The sequence below is a fragment of the Nycticebus coucang genome, chromosome 1 (assembly GCF_027406575.1).
Source record: "Nycticebus coucang isolate mNycCou1 chromosome 1, mNycCou1.pri, whole genome shotgun sequence".
In the NCBI taxonomy this organism is placed as follows: Eukaryota; Metazoa; Chordata; class Mammalia; order Primates; family Lorisidae; genus Nycticebus; species Nycticebus coucang.
In genome coordinates this window covers 152754461-152780275 of record NC_069780.1, presented here as the reverse complement: position 1 = coordinate 152780275, position 25815 = coordinate 152754461, and the positions used below count along the sequence as shown (strand labels likewise).

General features: G+C 39.8%; 2 protein-coding genes across 6 annotated transcripts in view; one reads left to right on the top strand and one right to left on the bottom strand.

Moving 5' to 3' along the window:
* CDC20B (cell division cycle 20B) overlaps window positions 1-24619 on the bottom strand; it is a 66082-nt gene extending 41463 nt beyond the window's left edge. For all 3 annotated transcript variants that reach the window (XM_053590592.1, XM_053590595.1, XM_053590597.1), the window contains exons 1-2: window positions 24566-24619; window positions 1408-1636 (exon numbers count right to left, since the gene is read on the bottom strand). In XM_053590592.1, the coding sequence (XP_053446567.1) occupies window positions 1408-1636; window positions 24566-24616 (280 nt within the window). In that variant the 5' untranslated portion in view covers window positions 24617-24619. The remainder of the gene's footprint in view (window positions 1-1407; window positions 1637-24565) is intronic.
* Window positions 14373-23741, top strand: GPX8 (glutathione peroxidase 8 (putative)). Of its 3 annotated transcripts, XR_008380059.1 has the most exons (5): window positions 14373-14610; window positions 15196-15457; window positions 17649-19049; window positions 22084-22261; window positions 22383-23741. XR_008380059.1 is itself a non-coding variant. In XM_053590602.1 (3 exons), exons 1-3 carry the CDS (start codon window positions 14407-14409, stop codon window positions 17810-17812), a joined length of 630 nt encoding a protein of 209 aa, XP_053446577.1. In that variant the 5' UTR covers window positions 14373-14406; the 3' UTR covers window positions 17813-20089. The 3 variants fall into 3 exon arrangements, 1 of the variants encoding a protein (XP_053446577.1); XR_008380061.1 differs by lacking the exon at window positions 15196-15457 and having other exon boundaries at window positions 14400-14610; XM_053590602.1 differs by lacking the exons at window positions 22084-22261; window positions 22383-23741 and having other exon boundaries at window positions 17649-20089.
* Window positions 24620-25815: the final 1196 nt, after the last annotated feature.

Here is a 25815-nt window from a genome sequence, read left to right as displayed (position 1 = left end):
CTCCATTCCTCCCGCCATCCCTTCCTGTCTCTTTTCCCTTCCTTTTACTTTTTCTTCTTCTCATCCTTTCCTGCTTTCAACTTTTCTTTCTATTTCACATACATACGAGGGCAGACAATTAAGTTCACAAACTTATCCTAGAAAAAATGATACAGACCTCATTGCTGACTATCATTGCAGTCACCTTCCAAGTCCTCCTGGTGGGAAGCTATGCACGGATGCCCGTGCCTAGTCCACCATGCAAAGCATTTTTTTCTAGGATGAGGGAGCAAACTTAACTGTCATACCTCATGTGACAACAGATCTGATAGCCATTCCAGAAAAAGAGTTCCAAAATTGCTCTGAAGGATAGACTAGGTGCTGGCATCAGTTATAGCTTCCCAAAGGGAGTACTTGCAATGAGGTATGTGGCACTTTTTCTAGGATGAGTTTACAAATTTGTCAGACCTCATGTATATGTATACATACACTTATTCTTACCTACAATCTTTACAAAAGTAATCATTTACCAATGCAAGTCTCAAAAACATATTTAAAATGCACCATATCCTGGCTCAGCACCCATAGCTCAGTGGTTAGGGTGCCAGCCACATGCACCAGGGCAGGTGGGTTCAAACCCAACCCAGGCCTGCTAAACAACAACAGCCAAAAAACATAGCCGGGCATTATGGCAGGCGCCTGTAGTCCTAGCTACTTGGGAGGCAGAGGCAAGAGAATCGCTTAAGCCAAAGAGTTTGAGGTTGCTGTGAGCAGTGATGCCACAGCACTCTACCAAGTGTGACATTATGAGACTCTGTTTCAAAAACAAATAAAATAAAATAAAAATGCACCATATCCTGAGCTCAAGTTGGCCTGAGGAAGCCGCCGTACGTTGACCCCTCACAATCATGAACTGCAACCTAACTTAGTACGTAAAGTGACTGAAAGCCTAACTTGGAATATATGTGTGTGGCAAACAGCTGAGTTTCAGCCAATCACAGAATCTGAGCTTCAGTCAATCACAAGTGGCCAACTGATCTGATCATGTCCAAACAAAGCAAACACTAGCCTGTAATCCAGCTTTCCTGCCTCGCTTTCCTTTTCTGTTTCTAAACGCTGCCTGTCCCACATTGTGGAGCTCTCTGAACCTTTTCTAGTTCCAGCAGTTGCCAGATGAACTAGTCTTTGCTCAATTAAACTCTCTTAAACGTAATTTGTCTAAAGTAGGGGCTTTGTTAACTCATTCTTTCTTTTGTTTTTATTTCATCCCCCCAACACACAGACACACACTTTGGAAATTTCTCATCTAAAGGAAGAAAAAGAGAAAAGCACTTGACTAACACTGATAGTTCTAAAACAAAGATTCCCTCAGGAATATATTCTTTATTAACATGTCAAAACTGGGCCGTGGCATTTCTGTCACCTCACCTAGAGTCAAGGTGTCTTTCTCAGAGGTAATCTTCAGCACTGACCCAGAAGCTTCTGGGAGGTCCGTGGTTGAATGCTCCTCGCCAAAGGAACAGGCTGACAAATCCCTGGTTTGACTTTGCTGCCATCTTGCGGTGATGGGGCTACTGGCAACAGGCACCTCAGCTGACAGCCTCTTCACAAAGTTGCTCTTAAAGTTAGCATAGGTAGTATTCAGTGGATCAAAGACCTGTTCAACAAGGAAACGAGCTATAATTCACAGGAGCATCAACAATGCAAAAATAAAAATTCCTTTAAAAATTACTTATCTAGTACAACACAAACAGAATATACATGAGGCTTTTAATTTTTGTAACCTGATTGTTATTTTATACAGAATATATATGTAATGTATATACTATGTTGCCAAATAAATGTATACACATTATAAGAGATGTTATCTATGTATTATGTATCATTTTACGGATTTAGTTTGAGCATCTCTTGTAACTTCAAAGTCAAACGTGACTTGAATTAATCTTTTATTATTGGTATATATTGAGTATTGGGATTTTAATATAGTTTTCTTCCTTTCTTAAAATGTGTATACTTTTTGAGGCACCATCTTTACATATAGAACCACCCCGCCCAGCATAAGGCAGCTGGAATCCCAGCACTTTGGGAGGCTGAGGTGGGAGAATCACTTGAGGCCATGAGTCCAAAACCAGCTTGAGCAAGAATAAGACTCCATCTCTACAAAAAATTGGCTCCATGCCCATAACTTAGTGGTTGGGGCACCAGCCACATACAGCAGAGTTGGTGGGTTCAAACCCAGCCCGGTTTGAACAACACCTGCTAAACAACAATGGCAACTTTCAACAACAACAAAAAAATAGTCAGGCATTGTGGCGGGCACTTGTAGTCCCAGCTACTTGGGAGGCTGAAGCAAGAGAATCATTTAAGCCCAAGAGATAGAGGTTGCTGTAAGCTACAACGGCACAGCACTCTACCAAGTGTGACATAGTGAGACTCTGTAGTGATTACACCTACCAAGTGTGACATAGTGAGACTCTGTAATGAGACTCATAGTGATTACACCTGTAATTACAGGTGTAATCCTAGAAACTTAGGAGGATGAGGTGGGAAAATTGTTTGAGGCCAGGAGCTTGAGACTACATATCAAGACCCTCATCTTAGGCCAAGCGAAGTGGCTCACACCTGTAATCCTGTCACTCTGGGATGCCGAGGCAGGTGGATTGCTTGACTTCAGAGTTGGAGACCAGTCTGAGCAAGAGTGAGACCCAGTCTCTAAAAATAGCCAGGTGTGGCAAGAACCTGAAGTCCCCAACTACTTGGGATCACTTGAGCCCAAGAGTTTGAGGTTGCTGTGAGCTATGACGCCATAGCACTCTACTGAGGGTGACTAAATGAGACTCCATCTCAAACATAAACAAACAAACAAACAAAAAAAGACCCTCATCTCTAAAAAAAAAAAAAAAAAAAATCAGAAAAATTAGCCATGCGTTGTGGTGAATGCCTACAGTCCTAGTTACTTAGGAGGCTAAGGTAGGATAATTGGCTGAGCACAGGAGTTTGAGGCTGCAGTGAGCTATCAGTGCTCACACTGCTGCACTCCTGCCTGGGCAACATAGTGAGACCATGTCTCATAAATAAATAAATATAAATAAAAGGAATACTATATACTGAATGTACACAATGTTTTTATAAAATAGTGAAATGTTAAATCTGAAAATAAACTGCCATTTTCTAACCCAATTCCCTCATTTCAGATGGGAAAACTGAGCCCCAGAGAAAGTAATTGACTTGCTCCATTGTCTGTTCATCCCTCTGAGAAACGCCAGGATCTTCACAGTTCCTATAGTGGTGAACCATGCCATGTAGCTATGAGAAATTAAAATCAAGTGATAAACTAGAAATGAACAATTTTTTAACTAAATGATAGACAAGTTTAGGTTAATGCCCTTGCATAAAGAGCTCTTACAGAAATTTAGACATATTTACCATCCCAGTAGAAAAACTGGCATAGGAAATGAAAAGGCAATTCACAAAAGAGATAAATGCCTAAAAAATATTTAACCTCACAAGCAGTTGAAGAAATGCAAATCTAAAACTACAGTGAGATGTTAGCAATGTTTTTCTCATGACAATCTTCAGTGTTGAAGGTGCTAAAAACAAACGCTGAGAAACACCCGGCAGGGGGTCGTGTTTAAATTAGGACTTGGAAAAGGCAACTTGACAATGTATGTCAAAGGCCTTAGAATGTGTGCACAATTTCTACTAACCCAGCAGTGTCACCTCTAAGAATTTAAGGGAGAAATCTAAGATGTGAACAAAGGTGGAGAAAGCGTCCAGCACCTACGAGGTGCCACATAGAAGCCCCTGTGTTAAGGGTTTTGCTGTGAGGCAGGGCTGTTATTTATTCTTGTTTTACCAATAAGGAGCCTGAGGTTTATGGGTTAAGTGAATTTCCTGCACTATGAGTGGAGATGCCACATCCTAAGCTCACTTGTGTGACCCCACAGTTCAGGCTGTCAGCTGAGAACAGGAGGGTACGTGCCGCATGGTGTGTGTTCACAGCTACCAAAAGATGGGGACATATTTGCCACCGGAAAATTGATTAAGTAAAACTACATGACATCAAGGGAATACTGTGCAGCCATTAGAAATGACATACATTAGGGAAATGTAAATCAAAACCATAATAAAGTGCCACTTTATACACATCAGGATTGCTATAATTTCAAAAAAGAAAAAGAAAACTAACAAGCATTGGTGGGCTGGTAGAATAGTTGGAAAATTTGTTCATGGGAAGTAGAAATATAAAAGGATATAGCAACTAGGGAAGGCAGTTTGGTGGTCCCTCAAAAAATTAAACCTAGAATTTTCATATGGTTCCACAATTCTCCTCATAGGTATATGTACTCAGACTCAAACACATATTCACAAATGTTCATAATAGCACTATTCACAACAGCTAAAAGGAGGAAACAGTCCACAGGTTCATCAGAAAATGAATGGAGCCAAATTCATAATTTCTAAGTCATGGAAAAAGCCCAAGTGCCCATCGATCCACGAATGGATTAATAAATTGTGGTATATGTACACCATGGAATATTATGCAGAAAATGAATGGATAAACAAATTGTGTTACATATACAAGGTGTCCATAAAGTTCGTGTGCAATTTAAAATTGCACACTATTTAAATTTCACATGAACTTTATGGATATCCTGTGTGTGTATATCTACATATATGTGCAAAGGAGTATATTACTCAAGTAAAAAGTGCTAATACGTATTACAATGTACATAAACCTCAAAAACATCATGGCAAGTGAAAGAGCCACACACACAAGGTCACATGCTATACAAGTCCATTTCTGTGAAATATCCAGAACAAGAAAATCCACAAAGACAGAACACGATTGGGGGTTGACAAGAGTTGTGGGGAAGGAAGAAATTGGGAACAACTGCTTCATGGGTATAGAGTTTTCTTTGAGGGTAAAGAAAATACTTTGGAAGCAGATAGTGGCTGGTAGTTGCTCAATGTTGTTGATTTTTAAAATATGTGAATTTCACCTCCATAAAAAATCTTTAGAAGTGGTAACATGGGAAAATATTCAATAAAACCTAAAATATGTTTATAATATATGGCCAGGTGGAAAACAGAAGTTATAAAAGAGTATTCCAGTAAGATCCCATTTGCCAGGTAGGAAGGAACTGTGCTAGAGTGTTGAGGCAGTAAACTCGGGTTTCTTTGGGTTCTTACTAAGTGTGCATGAGGGTGCTGGCTCGCTGCCTGCAGTCCTGCAGGGGGCAAGGCCCATTCTCTCTCTCCCAGCTGCTCCTCAAACTGTCAGAACAGGACATTTTTCCCAGGAAACAAAGTCAGGAGCCAGAGGCCACAGCTGTTGTAAACATTTTGTTTCCATTTAGTTGTTCTGCCCGTGCTAGGGTTTGAGTAAGAAAGAGAAAAGTGAAAAGAGGGAAAGCTAGGAGCTCTGGAAATGTAAATCAGTTGTCTCCAGCTCTGAAGTCTGGACTAGGGGACAGCAGATAAAGGGACAAGTGAAACAGGCCTCGGTGAGAAGCATGGCCCACTCAGACTTTCAGTCCCCACTTTTTTATTTCTCTACACAGGAAAACCACAGCACTCTGCTACAGAGTCTCAGCCCCAGCGACTGAGGGAATCTCTCACACTCAAATGCTCGCATTTTAGTGCCAGCAAGAATGTCAGCTGGAGAGGCCCTTGTTCCATTTTATAAAAGAAGCTAGAAATTTAGACTTTTCTAAAATAATTTGATGATACATTAGCTCATTATCAACTTCCCTACTTTTTAAACTCTTCAACTTATTCTAGGTTTTCTGTTTGTTTGTTTTTGAAACGAAGTCTCACGTTGGTAGAGTGTCATGGTATCACAGCTCACAGCAACCTCAAACTCTTGGGTTCAAGTGATCCTCTTGCCTCAGCCTCCCTAGTAGCTGGAACAACAAGTGCCCGCCACAACGCCTGGCTACTTTTAGAGAGGGGGTCTCACTCTCGCTCAGACTGTCTCAAACCCGTGAGAGCTCAGGCAAACCAGCAGCTTCGGCCTCCCAGAGTACTAGGATTACAGGTGCGAGCCATGCCCCGCCCTATTCTAGGTTTAAAAAAAAACTGCAGGTCTGAGCAGAGCCTGTTTGGGGGCCACATTCCGGAATGGGCTAAATTTGCAACCTCTATAATCCCAGCCAAGCAGCCCTTCCCCTCCCAGGTACCAAGAAAAGGAGGAACCACCATGCTGGAAGGCAGACTTGCAAAAACTCTACAGAGGAAGGCGGTGCTTGCTCAAAGATTTCCTTGAAGTCTCAAAAGTTAAATGAAAGTAAATCTTAGTTTAAAACAGAGAAATTAAAGGAAAAATAATTTCATGATACGTTAGCTCATGATCAAGAAACTGCATGTTGATAATCTCAGAACACCCTAGCACTGGCTGATCTACTGTTACTCTGTCCATCCTGAATGCTTCCCAGTTGGGTGCTCTTCCCTGATTCTCTGCCAGGGAAACTCCTAGCTCATCTTCATGGCTGGGTTCCTTCAGAATGTATTTCTGACATTCCCTTTTTCTCCATTCCAAACTGGGTTAGGCAGCCTGTGGTAGGCTCGATAAGGGTCCCCAAAGATATCCAGATCCTAATCCTTGGAATCTGTATGTTATGGCAAATAAGCTGTAAAGATGTGATTAAGTTAAAGATTAAATTAAACTGAGGTAAGAAAGAAAAAAAAAACTGAGGTAAGGTTTAAGGTAATTAGTTTAAGGTAATTAAACTATCACGCATTTTCATGGTGTGCCCTAAACACAACCGCATGCTTCTTTATAAGGAAGGCAGAAGATGTGACTACACCCAGAAGAGGAGAAGGCAGTGTGACCACAGAAACAGAGATGGGAGTGACAGAGCCACAGGGCGAGAAATGCTGGCAGTCAACAGGAAGTGGAAGAGGCAGTGAATGGACTCTCCCCTAGAGCCTCCTGGGGAAGCAAGACCCTCTGACACCTGTGCTTCTGTCCAATGAAACTGATTTGGGACCTCTGGCCTCCATAACTATAAGAGAATCAATGTTTTGAGCCACCAAGTCTGTGGTAACTTATCACAGCAGCCACAGGGAACAAAGACAGGGCCCTCCTTGTGCTTCCACAGCTAACTACCACGTCGTATTAGTAATAATAGCAATCATCACACACTTACTGTTTGCCAGGCATTGGGATATGCGAATTAGAAGAATTGTTTATTTAAGCTTCATCACAACCTTATGAGGTAGGTACTACTATTTACCCCATTCTTAGAGTTTAAAATTCAGCTTAATAGGCTGAGAGCAGTGCCTCCTACCTGTAATCCTAGCACTCTGGGAGGCTGAGGCCAGGTGGATTGCTTGAGCTCAGGAGTTGGAGACCAGTCTGAGCAAAAGCAAGACCCCATGATTGGTATCCAGACTCAGGAGGCCAAGGTGGGAAGATCCCTTAAACCCAGGAGTTTAAGTCCAGCCTGGGCAACATAGTAATAAATAAATAAGTAAATCAGAGGGAGGGGGATGGAAGGGAGGGAGAGAGGCAGGAAAAGAAGTAAGATTCAGAATGAAGTCTGGGACGAAGACCAAAACCAGCAAAATTAAATTCAATAAAGATGCATGAAAAATCTTCTCATTTAGATTTTTATTCAATGCACAGAAGATGGAAGAAAACTAGCATGCAGTGGAAAAGACCTCTAGACCTGCATCCTGGGTCAACAGGATGATGAAATTACTTTTTCCTTTAAAAAGCAACACAATTTTAGGTCCCACTAAGGGAAAAATAGAGTTCAGAACAGGAACAGACAAATCCCATTATCTCTGCACTGGTCAGAACTCATCTGGAGAGCCACAGAAACTAAAATTTCTTTAAGAAGGGAGATGGAGGGGCAGTGCCTGTGGCTCAGTGAGTAGGGTGCTGGCCCCATATACCAAGGGTGGCGGGTTCGAACCCAGCCCCGGCCAAACTGCAACAAAAAAAATAGCCGGGCATTGTGGTGGGTGCCTGTAGTCCCAGCTATTTGGGAGGCTGAGGCAAGAGAGTCACCTCAGCCCCAGAGCTGGAGGTTGCTGTGAGCTGTGATGCCACAGCACTCTACCGAGGGTGACAAAGTGAGACTCCGTCTCTAAAAAAAATAAAATAAAATAAATAAGAAGGGAGATGGATGAGTCAAGATTCAAAACCTGAGTTTTACCTAGAGGAAAGAGACCACCGTGACAGGAATCAAGACAAACACAGCAATGGAGCAACACCCCAGCATATGGGAGGGTGGTGCCCATATGAAGTGGGGAAAACTAGGGTATTTAGTCTAGAAGACAGAGGTCCCAAAAGGAGCTATCTTCAAATATCTAAAGGGATACAATTTGGGGGAATAAAGACAAAAATTTTTTATTGCTCTCTATGACAAAACAAGGACCAATGAATGGGTAGAGGAAAATTTTTATTCAGTTCAAAGAACTTTGAAAGAGCACCAGTTCTCTTAACACTTTGAACATAAAGTACGATTCTCAGTCTGTCCCTACACTAAGGACATATAGTTTATATAGTCCACATGAATGTTATACATTTTAATGGCATGTATTTTGATGTACCTGTTTAAATGTTTTAAAACTTTCAGCGTTGATATAAAGTTTTTCCTTATAAAAAATTGGGGAAAATAAGTAAACGCATTGAAATACTCATGTTTTTGCATGAGTAAGTATTAAAATGTTAAGTAAATAAGAAACGATATGTGAATATGGGAAAAATCATCGAGCTGGCGTGCAGATGACGACAGTTTAAGAAACACTGGTGTAGATGCTGCTATTTTATCTTCAGTGTTTTTAAACTTTTGTTCCAGGGTCTATCTCCTGCTGAGGAAATGCCTGTCGCATAGTTTTGAATGACTCAAGTATTTATTAATAGAGAGGAAGAGGAAGATAAGAAAAATAAGACAAAGAAGGGAAAAGGGATGAATGACTCGATACTCCAAGCACATCAGTTCAGCTTGTTTACCTTTAGAGTTCACATCTTATTGACACTAAACCGGGAGGAATTCAGAGTGCTGGGGCCAAAAAATAAATAGAAAGGAACCTAGAGAGGTTAAAAATAAGGTCAGGAAGTTAACCAAATGAAACAACTGAGAAAACAGAAACAAATATAGCTAGTGATAAATAATCTGACACACAAATATTCCATGGGCGGGAAAATCTGGACATGCCAGAAAAGACGTGCTGGTGATGCCAGACAATGGCGGACCTCATGACAAAGGCCAAAGTCACAAAGACGGTCCCGTTCACTCTCAGGCCCCCTCATCCTCTGAATGTCTGCTCTTCCACCCACCTCACGACCACCACCATCACCCCAATGCAACAGGATTCTGTCCATAAGACATTTCAAATTTAGGGTCTCCATACTATTTCAAATTAGTCATGAAGACCAAAATTTTCATCCTCTCATTTGTGAACCTCCAATGTTCTTGCATCCTAGTGGGCAATATGACCCAACAAAGACTACCAAGATAATTTTCAGGTAGGTGTTATCCTTTATTCTGCATTGCCACTGGGGTCTCCTGAGCATCTTTAACACCACCCATCCTTCTGTGGGGTTGCCAAGGCTGCCTTCTCTAAGACTGTTACCATCTTGACTTATTGCTCCACAGAACTCCCATGAACCCTTCCAGATAACTTCAATACACAGGAACAAGCTTTTCTTGTGGTATTCTCCATTCCTTCTCCTTGAACCTTCACAGTGATTTCATTTCAAACTAAATGTCTCTTGATAAATGAAACACCTTTACAGAGTAAAAACTTGCCTACCATATTTTCTTCTAAGTAAACATATTTACCTATTACAGAGAAATAGTTCAATGCAGTTGAAATAATTTTGGTTATGAAATTGAAAGTCCTAAATTCTATTCGTGGTTGTTCCAGTCATTAGTTCTGTGATCTTGGCTGAGTTAATTTCTTCCTATTTCAAAGAACAATTGGGAAGTAAATTTTATGTACATATTTATATATATATGCTAGATATGCTGATGTATATACATATATATTAAAAGCATAAGTGATTTATTTAGCGCTCAGGTGTTTGCTGCCTTACCATTCTTCCCTGTTTCCAGTGAAATCAGTTTTATATTTGTGTGAGACTGGCTCCTTCCCTTGCACTTGACTTGTATCTGCAACAGTCCTGAATTGGTTGATTAACGGAGTTAATTGCCTTATCTCATTCGTAATCCCAGAGTTTCCACTTTCCCCGCTTTGACCTTCACTTCATCAAGATCTTTCCCTCCTTTAGGAACCCTTCCTTCATCTACTGAAAGATGACAATGGTTTATCTAGCATATTACCTCTTAGGCAGAGAAATCTGAAATTTTAATAATGTATAGTCAGAGAATAGTCTTAGTATAGACAGAACATGGGAACAAGGAAGACAGAAGCCCAGAAAGGCTGGGAAACGATGACATCAAAACTTGTACCAAGGCTCAGTGCCCATAGCACATTGATTATGGTGCCATCCACATGCACCAAGGCTGGCAGGTTCAAACTTGGCCCGGGCCAGCTAAACAACAATGACAACTGCAACCAAAAAATAGCCAAGAGTTGTGGCAGGCGCCTGTAGTCCCAGCCACTTGGGAGGCTGAGGCAAGAGAATCACTTAAGCCCAAGAGTTGGAGGTTGCTATGAGCTGTGATGCTATAGCACTCTACCAAGAGAAACATAGTGAGACACTGCTCAAAAATAAAATAAGGCAGTGCCTGTGGCTCAAAGGAGTAGGGTGCCAGCCCTATATGCCAGAGATGGCGGGTTCAAACCCAGCCCCAGCCAAAAACTGCAAAAAAATAAAAATAAAATAAAATAACTTGTACCATGAAAAACTCTGCCAAATGAACAAAGAAGAGGTGTGCAAGGGCCCAAAACTGTGTGTCCATCCAACACTGCTTAGGGAAGGAGTTCTCCATACTGTCGTCATGAAAGTTTAGTTAATGGGCCTATATGGAACTTTATACATTATGCTTTCACTGTTTCAAGGTCTTAAGCCTTAGGAACATTAAATTAACTGGTTCTGGTTTCATCCTTGACAAGAAATGTACACTTAAGCTTTCAAAGTCAAGTTCATATAACAGCAGATATTCTGGGCAAACCAACCTGAACATCAGACTTGCATAATTGTTTTATTTCTGCTTGTAAAAATTGGCATGCTGGCTTATACAGCAATCATGTGCAAGTTTGTACAGCATAATTTTGCCCTTTTCACATCCATTCAGCTCTGGATTACATGGTGGGAATTATAAAACAATGGACTAGAAACTATCATGATAATTTTAGCAAAATAACACAACCCTCTGGGGCTCTGCTTGAGGGGTGATCTGTCAACATCCATCCCAGAGATAACCACCTGTCTTCCCACCTTAAAACACCGTTACAACAGGATGGGGTTGACATTGTTCAAGTTATAGTAATTGTTCTATGAATTAGCTTTTAAAATACAAGTTCTTGAGCCTGAGGAGTTAGATCAAATATCTACTGTGTTCCGAGACATGAAACACATTCACTATGGAAGACAAAGGGAAACAAAAAAAAGATTAACGTCTAAAGATTCTCAAACTTAACCATGCACAGGAATTATGATGGGATCTTATAAAAATGCACATTCTGATTCAGGAAGCCTGAGATGCTGCGTTTCTAACCAGTGCCCAGGTGACAGCAATGCTGCAGATCAAGGGTCCTACCTTGAGTGCAAAACCAGAGAATTTAAGTAACATAACAGTATTCTTGTGTAATATTAACACAAGGACTTTGACTTTTTAAATAGCTCAACACCAAAGTAAAACTATCACTGTTAAGAAGCAACACAGCATCCTAGCACTCTGGGAGGCCAAGGCAGGTGGATTGCTTCAGCTCAGGACTTGGAGACCACACTGAGCAAGAGGGAGACCCAGTCTCTACTAAAAATAGAAAAATTAGCCAGGTGTCATGGTGCATGGTTGTAGTCCCAGCTACTTGGGAGGCTGAGGCAGGAAGATTGCTTAAGCCCAGGAGTTTGAGGTTGTTTTGAGCTAGTCTAACGCCACTGTACTCTACCCAGGAAAACAGAGGTTTTCTAAGACTGTTAGAAAAAAAAAAAGAAGTGACACAGTTTGTGTACATGTTTGTTCTTTACTAGAAACTAAGTTAAAAAGGGAATTTTTCTGCACATTAATTTTTTTTCTATTATATCTCGGGTTTACATGCCCGAGCTGTGAGCTGGCTTGACTTCCCCCGACACGCACACACCACAGAGCAGGCACCAGAAGGCAGTTCCCAAGCACATCTTCCAAAGCTCCACAGTCTACAGCGATGGGAGGGGCCCAAGCTTCTCAGCTCAGTCACACCATCAACAGAAACACACCATCAACAAAGCAGCTTAATCTAGAATTTTCTTGTATCTTAAAAAGGGCAGATTCCAAAGTGACTAAAAGGAACCATGAATTTGAGGATATGTAGCTCTCAACTGCCTTCCCGTACCTACCCCTGAAATTCATGACCTTTAGCAACAGCAGACTGAGGCCTCCTGTAACAGGCAACAGCCAAGCAGAAAAAAATAGAGATAAAAAATAAAGCAGTTAAATATGAGGTACCGAAGTAGAAGTTAGATTTGGGGGTTTTTGTTTATTGGGGGTTTTGTTAGAATTACCATATTTAACTGTCATATTGCTCCTTTGTTACAGAGTGCAACATTTTGCCATCTACATGTTGCATCCCATTGGTAAATAATGAAATCATTTTCTTGGTAGGTTTGGGGATGGAAAGGGTATATATGGAAACAGAGCAGGACTGGTGTGCTCCCACATAACGTGCACAATGTAAGGGTATTTGGCACACCTCCTGAGAGCAGGGCACACTACAAAAGGAACTTCAGCTAATAAATGCAAATATTGGCAGCACCCAGAGCTCAGTGGTTAGGGCGCCGGCCACATATACCAAGGCTGGCAGGTTCAAACCCCACCGGGCCAGCTAAAACAACAATGACAACTACAACAAAAAAAAACAGCTGGACGTTGTGGCAGGCACCTGTAGTCCCAGCTACTGGGGAGGCTGAAGCAAGAGAATTGCTTAAGCCCAAGAGTTTGAGGTTGCCGGGAGCTGTGACACCACAGCACTCTACCAAGGGTGACATGGTGAGACTCTATCGCAAAAGAAGAAAAATAAATAAAAAATAAATGCAAATATTGTAACCTAAGTGTTTGTACCCATCATATTAATCTGACATAATAAATAAATATGCAATGTAATGCATCATAGTTCAAAGGAGAAGTACTATTTCATGAAACATCTCAGTTGTGTGTATATAACCCAGTTATGTTGTAAAGTACATTTCTTACCTGAAGTCATGAGCAAAAATTTGAAAAATGCTATAGTTTGCTTTATAATAGAGGAGGGACTTTTAACACTTCATGGTTTGGTTTCACCCTGGGTACAGTGCCATGGCATCACAGCTACAGCAACCTCCAACTCCTGGGCTCAAGCGATTCTCCTGCCTCCGCCTCCCAAGTAGCTGGGACTACAGGTAACTGCCACAACGCCCGGCTATTTTTTGGTTGCAGCCATCATTGTTGTTGTTTTGGCAGGCCCAGGATGGAACCCACCAGCTTAAATGTATGTGGCTGGCGCCTTAGCCGCTTGAGCCATAGGCGCCAAGCCCACCTTCATGGTTTTTAATCTATTTATTTTTATCATATTCACCAATCTATTTATTTTTACTGTATTCACCTGGCATGTGATTGCCTTAGCTAGATGAAGTCAGAATAAATAGCTTTTTCAGATATTTCACTGCTCATTTCACCATCAGAACCACCATTCCTTGAATTCATACAGCATATTTAATCAACATATATAATACTAAATTCCTTCAGGTCACCCATCATATTAATAGGTTACATTTAATCTACATTCTAAACTTTTCCTGGGTATTATACTCAACCCTCTACACTCAACCAGTCACTCAATAATTAAATGGGATGCTTACTAAGGAAGTCAGCACTTCATAGCTTTCAAGTTACAAGAGCACCATCTTCTGGCAAAATATTTTCTTTGTCGGGAGCATTAGCTACCAAAAATATCCTGATTTTAGTTAAAATTGTAATTACATTACTAATAAATTAAAATTCTATGGAGCTTCTTTTTTTTTTTTTTTTAATTGTTGGGGATTCATCGAAGATACAATAAGCCAGGTTACACTGATTGCAATTGTTAGGTAAAGTCCCTCTTGCAGTCATGTCTTGCCCTCATAAAGTGTGACACACACCATCTATGGAGCTTCTTATTTCATTCGGGAGTTTCATGCCATTCCCTTCTGAGAAGGGCTTTTCCATGATTTAGTATGGAAAAGAGCTATTCTGTCCTTCCTGGTTTTCCACTGAACCAGGCTGGTTTCAAGTTTCAGCTCCTCCTTGAATTCCAGCCTGCTGAGACTTCCCTCCAGAATCATCCAAAATGGAGCCTCTTACAGTTTACCCATCAAAGTGTTCCGGGCCCAAAGCAAAGGTACTTGCAGTTTTGCTGTCAATGGTTCTATGCACAGTAATGCTGTTTCTTTTACAACTAAAATTCCTAAAGCCTAAAATCAACAGCTTTTATACCTTTGAAGTGAAAGATGCAAAAGGCAGGCCCGTTTCTCTGGAAAAGTTTAAAGGCAAAGTAAGTTGTATCTTTTGCTTCTTATTTTTGTTGTTTTTCTATGTCTCAGCTTAGTCTCTTAATGGAATCAGTTTTTTACTGTTACAGGATCATAAATTATAATTTAGTCTTCAAAGTAATGGTATTAGTACATCATTTTAGTTATCAAAGTTCTGGTAGTTCATATATGTGTGATAGAGTCTGATTATCTTGTTTTCTTTAAAATGATTTAATGTCTATGCTAAATTAATACTTTAAGTTGCTTAGAAAATAATTATAGTCAGGAATGTAAATACGGTGACATTCTACAATCTAACCTTTAAAAGCATTCTACTACCAATAATCCTATATTACCTTTTACTATTATCTTTGGTTTAAAAGCAGACTTTGGGGACATTTAATGGCAGCAGTATTTCAGGGTCTGCTTGAAATGCATCTGGGTTACGGTTTTCAATAAAATTGAATATATCTGAAAATATAAAATAACCATCAGAAGTTATATTTCCCCAAAATGGTTTAAGATTTTAACGACTTGCAGGATTTTTTTTTTTTTTTTTTAAATCTTTTGCTTCACTTTCCGGTTGGATTTTTTTCTTTTTCCGGGAGGTTTCACTAGTTGTAAACGTGGCTAGTGACTGCCAGCTCACAGACAGAAATTACTTAGCACTGAAGGAACTGCACAAAGAGTTTGGACCATCGCACTTCAGCGTATTGGCTTTTCCATGCAATCAGTTTGGAGAATCGGAGCCCCGCCCCAGCAAAGAAGTAGAATCTTTTGCAAGAAAAAACTACGGAGTAACATTCCCCATCTTCCACAAGATTAAGATTCTAGGATCTGACGCAGAACCTGCATTTAGATTTCTTGTTGGTAAATATCTACCTTGCCTCACCAGTATAACGTTTTTTAATTGTTTTTTATTTTTAAACAAATATACCCAGAAAATAACTTCCTATTTCATTTTAAATGTTGGATTGGGAAAGCTTCATAAAATGATTAAAAGAGCCAGAATTCTCACCATTTGTAACTTTCTAGAAGTTATTCTTCCCTGAAATCAATGTTTTAGTTTCTTAAATGGAGAGTTCTACTCCAATGTACTTTATTCCTTCTGATCTTCTCCTTGAAGTTACTTGAGTGTAGCCATGATGATTTTCACAAAATTTCTCAATTCTCATCTCATTAACTAGCATTTAGGTAATGTCCCTCCCCACAATTAAAGCTTCACATTTCTTGTGAATATTGAGGCGCATTATTAAATATTTCTTTGTGGTTAATTTTATGTTGCCTTTTTAAACTGGGAATATATCCTCAAGGATGAATATCTCTGTTTACCAGATTTGTGCTAAAATGCAAACCACATGACCAGATTTTTTCAGAAGACAGTAGTGATAGGCTACCTCTACAATTCAGCTAGCTACAGAAATCTATTTAGTGATTGCCAAGTCAGTTAGCATGAAAGTTGTGTGGTACAGTGACAATATAGGCTTTCGCCTCAGACTACCTGGGTTCAAAAGCAAACTGTTGCTCTTGCTGTGTGGCTTCAGGCACATTGCTTAACTTCTCTGTGCCTGTTTCCTCATTTGTAAACTGAGACTATCAAAAGTACCCACCTCCTAAGATCGTTTGGAGGATTGTGTTAATCACAAAAATACTTATACACTGCTTACTCTATGCCACACTAAAAGACCTTGAGCTAATTTTCTCTCGCCTAACTTATTTTGATAAACATCTTCAGACATATTTTCACTGTAGATAATTTGAGTTTTAACAAAACTATGACCTTAGGCAATCAAGCTTCTAAACCAACCTACCAACCAAATAATGATGCTCTAGTCTACAATATTTCATGTAGTTGTGAAATCCGAGTCTTGTAAAAACATTACATTTAATTTCTAGGGAAAACTGATGTAACACCTAACACCACGAATAGCAACCACAGTAAGGTCTTTATTCCTTTTGTTCTTGGGGGACACTGAAGAAAGAAAAGCCATAGCACATGCCCTTGAACTAATCATCCCTCAACTATAGCAGCTAGATGGTTGGGCACAATAGCTCATAGATTATTCCCTTTATCACTAAAAAAGCTTCTGAAACCCCACTTACTCTGTGTAATCTAACAACTAACTGTGATTTAAAGTTTCACTGAACCTAGATGGGGAGGATAAGAGAGCCTACAGGTTGAGAGCACAAGCTCTGGAATAAGAGAGTCTGGCTGTTCACTAACCACGTGAACCTGAACCTAGGCCTCCATTTCTCCATCTGCAAAATGAGATTAAAATAATACCCATCTCAGGCGGCGCCTGTGGCTCAAAGGAGTAGGGTACTGGCCCCATATGTCGGAGGTGGCGTGTTCAAACCCTGCCTCAGCCAAAAACTGCAAAAATAATAATACCCATCTCATAGAGTTGCTGTAAAGATTAAATGAGAGGATCCCTTTAAAGCACTAAGCATACATTATTAGGCACCTAATGAGAACTTAATAGATTTCAGTTATAATTGTATTTTTCTCATATTAGACAATAACACGAACATAAATCCAGAGTGATATAGAGAAAACATATCTGCATAAAGTAAGATTTATCAGAAGGATATCATAATTTCTCAAAATAAGATGATTCTTTAGAATTCCTTACCATTTGCAGCTATATAATATGTAACAATGTTAAAAACATTGATATATTTAATGTGAAAAGTAATCGATATGCTTCCATTACCAAGGTCCTTCAGGACATTATTTTGTCTTTAAAATTTTTAAGAAACTGAAAGCTTTGAGCTGGTGACAGGTAAAATTTTTATTATTTAGATCAACAAATCTAAAGTAAACAACATTGTTTCATTTCGCCATTCTAGATCAGTAGCCTCATCGGTGAAGTCATCAAATACACTGAAATCTGGTTACTCAGTCCTTGAATTGTGCTTTGTTTGGATACTTTGCTTCATTTTTTTTTTCCACATTATGACAGTGATGTCATACTAAAGTTAATACTTATGCAGGTACAAACAGAAATAAAAATCTTAACCATAAAATTATGCTCATGAATATATGTTCTGGATATTTTAGATTCTTCAAAGAAGGAACCAAGGTGGAATTTTTGGAAATATCTGGTCAACCCTGAGGGTCAAGTTGTGAAGTTCTGGAGGCCGGAGGAGCCCATTGAAGCCATCAGGCCTGACATAGCAGCTCTGGTTAGACAAATGATCATAAAAAAGAAGGAGGATCTATGAGAATGCCATTGAGCCATTCTATAGCAATAGAGTAGAAATGTCTGCATGAGGGTGTGATCCTGTTTTAACACCCTACAATCAATTGTGGCAATGAAGGATGACTTTTTATGTGTTATCTTGCTGCTCAGCAGTAATGAATGTCCCTAGGATAAAGATGTTACCCAAAGAAAAATAAAGAGTAGCCAAAGAATCAAAATGAAATATATGAAAATTTCAGAGTACCCAGTGATCAATGTGCTTCAATATCATATTGTTCGATTTGGCATTTCTAGGATTATACTTATGGAAAAGCAAACACACTAGACCACTGTTTGGATTCAAAACCATGGTGTGTAACTGAAATTTTTAGAGTAATTAACTGAAAATGAATATGTTGATGTAATAAACACAAAATAAATGTTGAAAAACTGTAAAATTTCTAGACATAAATTTGAATCCTTATATTTGTTTTGTGTGCGGTATTGTGTATAGTTTGGAGTTTAAGTACAAGTTCCTAGTGTGTTCTACTACATATGATGAAATAGTCATCTGTAAATTATCATAACATCTGAAAAAGCTTTCATCATTGTCAATATTTCTCTCCTCATTTTTTAAGAGCAACTCGAATTGCATAATTAGGATATTAACAGTTAAGTTCATCTTAATTTTTTAGTGAACATTTCAAATGTAGGAAAAAGGACAAACATATATGATCTTTTGACTTCATTTTACAGGTTGATTTTTTGGTTGCTTATATATTCAGACTAGATTTGGAAAGAATTCAATGCTTCATCATTCTGGTAGCTAAAACAGTAAGAATTAACTCTAGTCAAAACTCTCATTTTTATTTTATTTTATTTTATTTTTGGTTTTTGGCCGGGGCTGGGTTTGAACCCGCCACCTCCGGCATATGGGACTGGCGCCCTACTCCTTGAGCCACAGGTGCCGCCCAAAACTCTCATTTTTAAAAGGAGGTGATTATGATCACACAGTCCTAAAATGTGGATCAGCAATCACAAACCTTTTGGGAGATTCACTTTTTTTCTCTCAAAGTCATGGCTTTTATATTTTGTCAGCCTTTGAATTATTAACTAACAAAGCAATTTGCCAAGTTGGTGAAGGTTCATTTGATTCCTGCTCTATGAAACAGACGGGACGAAAAAATACGTGAAAATACGGTCATGTAAAATTTGGCTAAGAAAGAAGACTTAAATAGCCTGTCACTTGACTCCCAAAGTCTGACCTGATGAATGACAAAGTGAGTATGTTTTGATGATGAATTCAGCAATACGACCTCCGTATATAGTTCTATATAAATGTTTGGACTCAAGTTCTTGGAGAAACTAAAAACATTTCCTAAAGCATCTTCTGCTTCAAAAGCATATATCCAACCACCTAACTATGAATGTATTTAGCAAGATATTTGGTGGAGGTGGCATTTCCATCAGAAGTCAAGAGGATTCACAGGCATAGGCCCAAGAACGCCAGATCAGTGTGTCAGCAAAGCTGCTTCTGCCCCTCACCAGCTGAGTGCCTTTGAGCAAGTCACTTTAATTTCAGATTCCTCACCTGTAAATTTAATACAGAACAAAAAGCACTTCCAACTCTAAAAGGCAATGAACATACTTACCAAGGTGTTTGAAGCCATCTGGAAAGAAATCAGAATTAACCTGGACTGCTGGCAGAGAAACAGAAGCCACCTAATAAGCTTCTGTCCTTTGCTATTTTGCCCAAAGGCCTCTTAGCAATGCTGAACCTGTAGGCAACATGTTTTTCAGAGCAGCCCCTCCAAGTGTTGCTTCCGGAGCACTCTTGCCATATACCCCTTCTTACAACCTCTGTGAAGCCTTAACCAGTGCATGGTACTGCTGGGGTGCTTTTCTGTGCTAACATTAGGGGTGTGAGCAGAGTACATGTGCCAGCACCCCACAGGCAACAGAGACTCCCCACTGCCGGGTGGATGATAACAGAGCTGCACTGGGACCAGCATCATCCTGCTGAAAGGGACACACATGGACATCCTGCCTGTCACTAGTTTCCTCCAAAGCCACATAAAGTGGGCTTCTTCACTTACATATTTCCAGCCCTGGTTGACTTGTTTAACCTGCAGTCAGACAACAGTTGGTGCTTGACTCCCTCCCTCGCCTTTTGAGCAGGCAGAGCAGGCGGGTGGGGATTTGAAAATGTGCCATATATATTGCCTTGAAGGAAATGAAATCTGTGTGCCCATTCAGGGTTCCATGATGCCTAGGCTCTGTGTGCAGAAAAAGGAAGTGAGGCTATCTGCTCTTGTGCTGCTTCCCCTAACTCAAATGTATCATAGGAATGCAGAAGATTTAACTTCTCTGATGTGGTGCAGAGAAGTTAAATCTTCCTTGAATCTTGTCTCTACAGCAAAATGTCTGGGACACAGACTGCTACAGGATGCCTGAATTCTGGAGTATAACTGAAAAATATCAGGCACCACATAAAAGGGTTATGGAGCCATTGTCCTCATACCAAAAGGCAAAATCAGATGTATTTTAACTGTGATAGTCAAAGGTGGTAATGAATCCACCGATACGAGGTTTGCTTTAGTTTGTTTCCTTTGGTGAGTGATGGTGAAGAATACCTCATACTAACTTGATCGTCCACAGCAGGTGTAACAACAGCAAGAATGCTGGAGATTGGAATAAATATGAATTTGCCTGAAATAGACCCTAAGAGTACTTCATTTTTGAAAATGTTTAATAATTATAGTGTCCATAGTATGTACATATATAAAAATTTATAATTCTTAATAATTATAGTATATGTAGCATATACGTAATGGTAGCTGGCAAATGTTTTAACAGACTCTGGAAGAGGAATCCTTGAAGTACAGCACTCGCCATTGTCCATGCAAATGCTCCCACATGGCCGATTTCAATTTTCCAATGGTTTAAAAACTAGCTTGCAAATTTTCTAGAAAATTTAATAATTATTTCTCACAAAGCAATATGAGCTGGTTCCAGTGCACCAAAATTCTTAAAAATCAGACTTGATCAGAAAAAACTCTAGAGCAAAAACATAGCACATATACTCTTTCCTTTTATTGTGTTCTGTCTGACAGGTTATATAAAAATGTAGACATATATGCAGTTTCTGAACTATGAAAAGCTGCTAATAGATTCTGCCTAATATGACCTAACTAGATTGTCTGCAGATAATCTCAAGTCTCAAGTAGGAAATGGATAGAGGAAGAAATGAAGAAAGGAAGGAATAAATTCAGGAAGAAATACAAAATATGTTAATTCATGGTGTTTCTTAGAAAGAAAAATGACATGCGTGGGTGGAGCTGATACAGGGTTGCTCTGTCCATATTTAGCCCTCACCTTGATTTCATCTTTCCCATGAAATAAGGTTCTAATAACTGTTACTCCCAGAAACTAATCCATCACACTGCTAACCACCCTTCTCTTCTCCAGCTGAACGGGTAAGGCTGTACCTTGCAGAGTGGCACAGTCTCTTGGGGGAGGGGAGTAAAGAGCAGAAAGGAGCAGGAATTAGCAAGCCATTCCAGATGGCAGTGATGGGAAGTAGCCACATTCCCAGCCCCAGCGTACCTCAGCGTACCTGCCCCAAGGGAGAAAATACTTTGCAACCCGCAGAGCCTCCCTTCTCTTCTCTTTTTGTATTTTTTTTTTTTTTCAGGTTCTTGCTCTGTTGCCAGGCTGGCGTGCACAGGCAACATCAAAGCTCACTGCAACCTCAAACTTATGAATTCATGTGATCCTCTGGCCTCAGCCTCCCAAGTAGCTGGTGCATGTCACCATACCTGGCTAATTTTTCTATTTTTCGTAGAGACAGGGGTCTCACTGTGTTGCCCAGACTGGTCTTGAACTTCAGGCTTCAAGTTATTATCCCACCTTGGCTTCCCGAAGTGCTGAGATTGCAGATGTGAGCCACAACGCTGAACATCACCTTCTCTTTTTTTCAATCCCTTTCCCCATCCTTGCTCCGTGACTTCCCAGTGTGTAACCCTTTCTTTCCCTCTCCCTTCTATTTCCCCTTCTGTGGAAATATTTTCTTTCTAGATTTACATCTTAATTTTCCCCTTTACCCATTGATCTCTTTAACTTGTTTTTATTTCATTCTAGTCCTTCCCTCTTTTCTCATCATCTCAATAATATATAACTAAAGAACAGCTTTAAATATCTATTCAGCTTATTAAGTATAAATGTTGACGTTTATGTCTTGCTCTATGATTTTAAAAAAATTAAAACACAAGGGTCAAGCCTTCTAAATTTAATAGGTTTTATTTTTACTGACAGGTCAATGGTGCTATATAAAATAACATGTTGAAATTTAACCTTTAAAGAAAGATGAAAACAACATTTACATAGAAGGGATACTTAAGCACAAAGGTCCTGAAAATGAAATAATACCTGGGCAACAACAAAAAAAGCATGAGATTGGAAAGTAGCAAAATGCATAAGCATCAAAATACAGGTATCTATTTAACCTATGTTCTGGAAATATGTTTAAATAAAATAAGCATAAAAATTATTTTACCAATAACTTATAATCTAATAGAGCAGAGAGAGTGATCCATTTCTCGTATCTCATTTAGGGTGTAACTAATGGACCAGACCACCACAGTCAGTTCCACTAACTGGCTACAGATGTCCACATGAGCACACTACATGCCTGGGAGCCAGGACATAGCAGATGCTGCTCCAGAGGTCAAAGCCTCCAAAGGAAAGAGAAAATGTTTTGTATCATACTGTATAGTCAGTCCTTCCCACTTCACAAGTTAGAACTCATGCTCTTTTCTAAACCTTTTATGAGCCTGTAATTCTACAGAAGATGAAGTGAAGAACTGAGACCAATCTTCCAAACAATTCAACCCATCCCCCACTGAAAAATCCCAAATTTCTTGATATTTCAAGTGAAAAAATTTTAGTTGATTGAATGATCTGAAAAATTACCTCAAGTCTCCCTTCCGCTGGCATGGATCTCGTACATAAGGTCATGGCTTACAGAGATTTAGTCTAATGCTACATTAAGAAACCGTGGCCCAAACATTTAGTTGAAAATCTGGGGAATTTGAGGCTCTCCACTCCAAATTATCACTATATTTTAAATTTTATATTTAAAAATATATATGCATATGTTCACATATACTTTACCACTCTAACACTCCAAAAATACTACTTAAAATTTTTTAGGCAATTAATCATAGTACTTTCTTAACCATTAAAAAGCTTAATAGTTGAAAAACTGAACATCAATAATAACTTATGGCAAACAGTATGCTGCTTCATAGCAAACACACACACACATAAATTACAGATTTAGTTACACTCTGATGTTCATTGTATATGCAATAAGATAGCAGTTGCATGTTAGCTGATGCCATTCACATATTCAACCAGCTAACAATACACTGCCAACCCATCACACACAGATAACCAATGTATTTCCTTAACAAGAGGAATTTATCCAGAAGCAAGTGGCAGGGTAGTTATGGCTGCTGATTTGATGCAAAGCAGCCAGCTAACAATACACTGCCTACCTGATTCGGATCATTGCCAATTTTCATGGCTCATGAAGTCACTCACACTGAATTTGTAACATGACACACAGTAGCAGAACTTTAATCTTAATAGTCACATTAAAGAAAATGTATAGGCAAAACTTGTTACTCTAAAAGTATAAGAAATAAAATCAACATTCTCTTCAATCTAGCCAAAAACTTAAAAAGAGCCTTTCAGAATATTTACACTTAGGTTTTCTAGATTAAAAGCTTGGATAATGAAGATATGTTATTATAGTACAAATGAATTTTTCAATTACTTAACTAAAGCTCTTCAAATTGCTTCTGTTTACTGACTAAAAGACCAGTTGTCACTATTAGGCAATAAAATATCTAGAAATCAATATAACACATAAATTGATCGTGATACAACGATGTCTGTGGTGGGGGGAGTTAATAAAGTATTAAAGGATTTAAAGCACTTAAAATGTCATTCGTTTTCTCTCACTATAAATGCCATTAGTCATTGAGTTCTAAAAGTGAAGTTATGTGTTCACTTTAGAGTGTCACCACTTGAATAAAGAAAAATTTATAGAATATGTAGAAAACTATAAAAATGGTGATGGATTTGAAACTAATCTATGAGTAAAAGTTAAAGGACAATGAACTATCAAGAGAGGGTCATGGTAAATGGTGATCATAATAGATTTAGAGTCTATGATTGCTGTTAGAAAAAATAATTTAAATTTGTTTATTCTTACACTGATTAGAAGAGAAACTAAAGACTTTTGGGTTTGGTCTTTCACGGAGAAAACGTACTACTTTCGATCAACTTTTAAATTGCTAAACTAAAAACCACGGGTTATGGCCTTTCTCCCCGTTGTCCACAAGATGGCACCATCTCCATTTCTTTGGGGGCATGCTTCAGAACGCAACAGAGGGGAGTGCAACCAGCAACTGTTAAAATGAAACTACAACAGCCAGCTAGCAACGCACTGCCTACCTGACTCATCCAAGCTTTCCCTTTTGCTGTTGAAGCAAAAACTAGAAAGCACCATTCATCTACAAGGGAGTACCATTATTTGTACGAGATCCTCAGTTTCTTAAAGAAATTTAATTTCGTATGTAATTAGATACTGAAGTGACAAAGGTTGATTTTGTTTTATTCTCATTTATTCAGACCAGCCCACACTTCCAACAAATACCTCCTTTAGCAAAAATGAAGGTGTTCAAGATCAGCATTAAGATATCGAACAAGAAAAGCACTGGATACTCACCTCGGGGGAACCTTGACTTTTCTTCCTCATGTCTTTGGCGAGCACCCGCATGATATTCTCCTTTGAAAACACAGATAAAATATTGAGAGAAACTGTTTAGGAAAATTACATAATGTCAGGTGTGGAGTTTCTCTAGATCCCGTGTTTGTCAAACTACATTCACTTTTTTTTTTTTTTTTAACAACAACTCGAAATTAAGAGCAGTCTATCTCTGGTTTAGGATTGTGAAAAAGTTAAGACGAGGGTACAGAGTCCTAAACTGGAATGACAGTCTGCGTCTTGGGCAAGAAGCCTCGGTAGAGAGCTGGGCTAACAGAGGAAAGGGCCTGACTCACCCACAGCACCTCTTCCTCGGTGCGGATCCTCCGCCGGGAGATGCGCGCCAGTTTCCACTCCATCTCCTACCTGGGCTTTGGCCTCTCCTCCACCGCCTCTGCTTTTCTTCTTAGGTCTGAGCCAGTTGTGATGCCGAATCGTCAAACCCTAGAGCCTCTTCCCCCAGGATTATTAATTACATTTCACTCCCCATCTCCATCTCCCCCCACTCCTCCCACCACTCCTACACAGCGTTCCCCAGGGTCCGGTTTAAAAAGCCGGCGGGGCGGCACCTAGAGCGGGAATTCCCCCTCGCCGGCTTTTCATTGGCTGCGCGTCGCGACGTCAGAGCCCCGAGGGCTTCCCTGCCTCCGCCTCGCGGCGCCAGGAGCCGCACTGCGCAGCGGAGGCGCGCACAGGAGCGCCAAGCTTTGCCGCGGGCAGTGGCGGGCCTGGGGCTGGGCCGGGCGCCGAGGGCTGCTATGGCGGCAGGAGGCGCAGGGGTTGGCGGGCGAAGAAGCGGGTTCTGGCAGCTTCTGATCTTTCCATTTTCAGAAACAAAACGTTTACTTATTTTCTTTTAACGGCCCTGATCCCTTTCTTCATCTCCCACTTCCATCTCCAACCTCCAACGTCCTTTAAGGGATGGGAGGGGCGCAATAACTCTCCGACTTCTGTCACTTGGTAATGATCAATCGCCGTTTGTGTAAGCTACTGATTTTAGACATGTTCCTCCCCCCGTCAATTCTTTCTCCGTTTTAAACAGACAAGAAAAATGTGGCAAGATTTCTAAGCTGATGAGAATAGGCATTGACATTTATTCAACAAATTCTTCTCTGCTCTATCCATTGGGAAGTGGTCAGGTCCTCTCGCTTGAGTTTCTGAGCTACATTCCTAAGCTAAAGGTTGGTGAGAGAACGAGGTGAAAGGAAGGA

What these genes read in the sequence shown, in the direction of transcription:
- GPX8 (XM_053590602.1), top strand. Translation starts at nt 14,407, where the DNA reads ATGGAGCCTCTTACAGTTTACCCATCAAAGTGTTCCGGGCCCAAAGCA. An exon ending in TGGAAAAGTTTAAAGGCAAA is followed by an intron (nt 14,611 to 15,195) that starts GTAAGTTGTATC and finishes TTTTTCCGGGAG; the next exon opens with GTTTCACTAGTTGTAAACGT. An exon ending in TGCATTTAGATTTCTTGTTG is followed by an intron (nt 15,458 to 17,648) that starts GTAAATATCTAC and finishes TGGATATTTTAG; the next exon opens with ATTCTTCAAAGAAGGAACCA.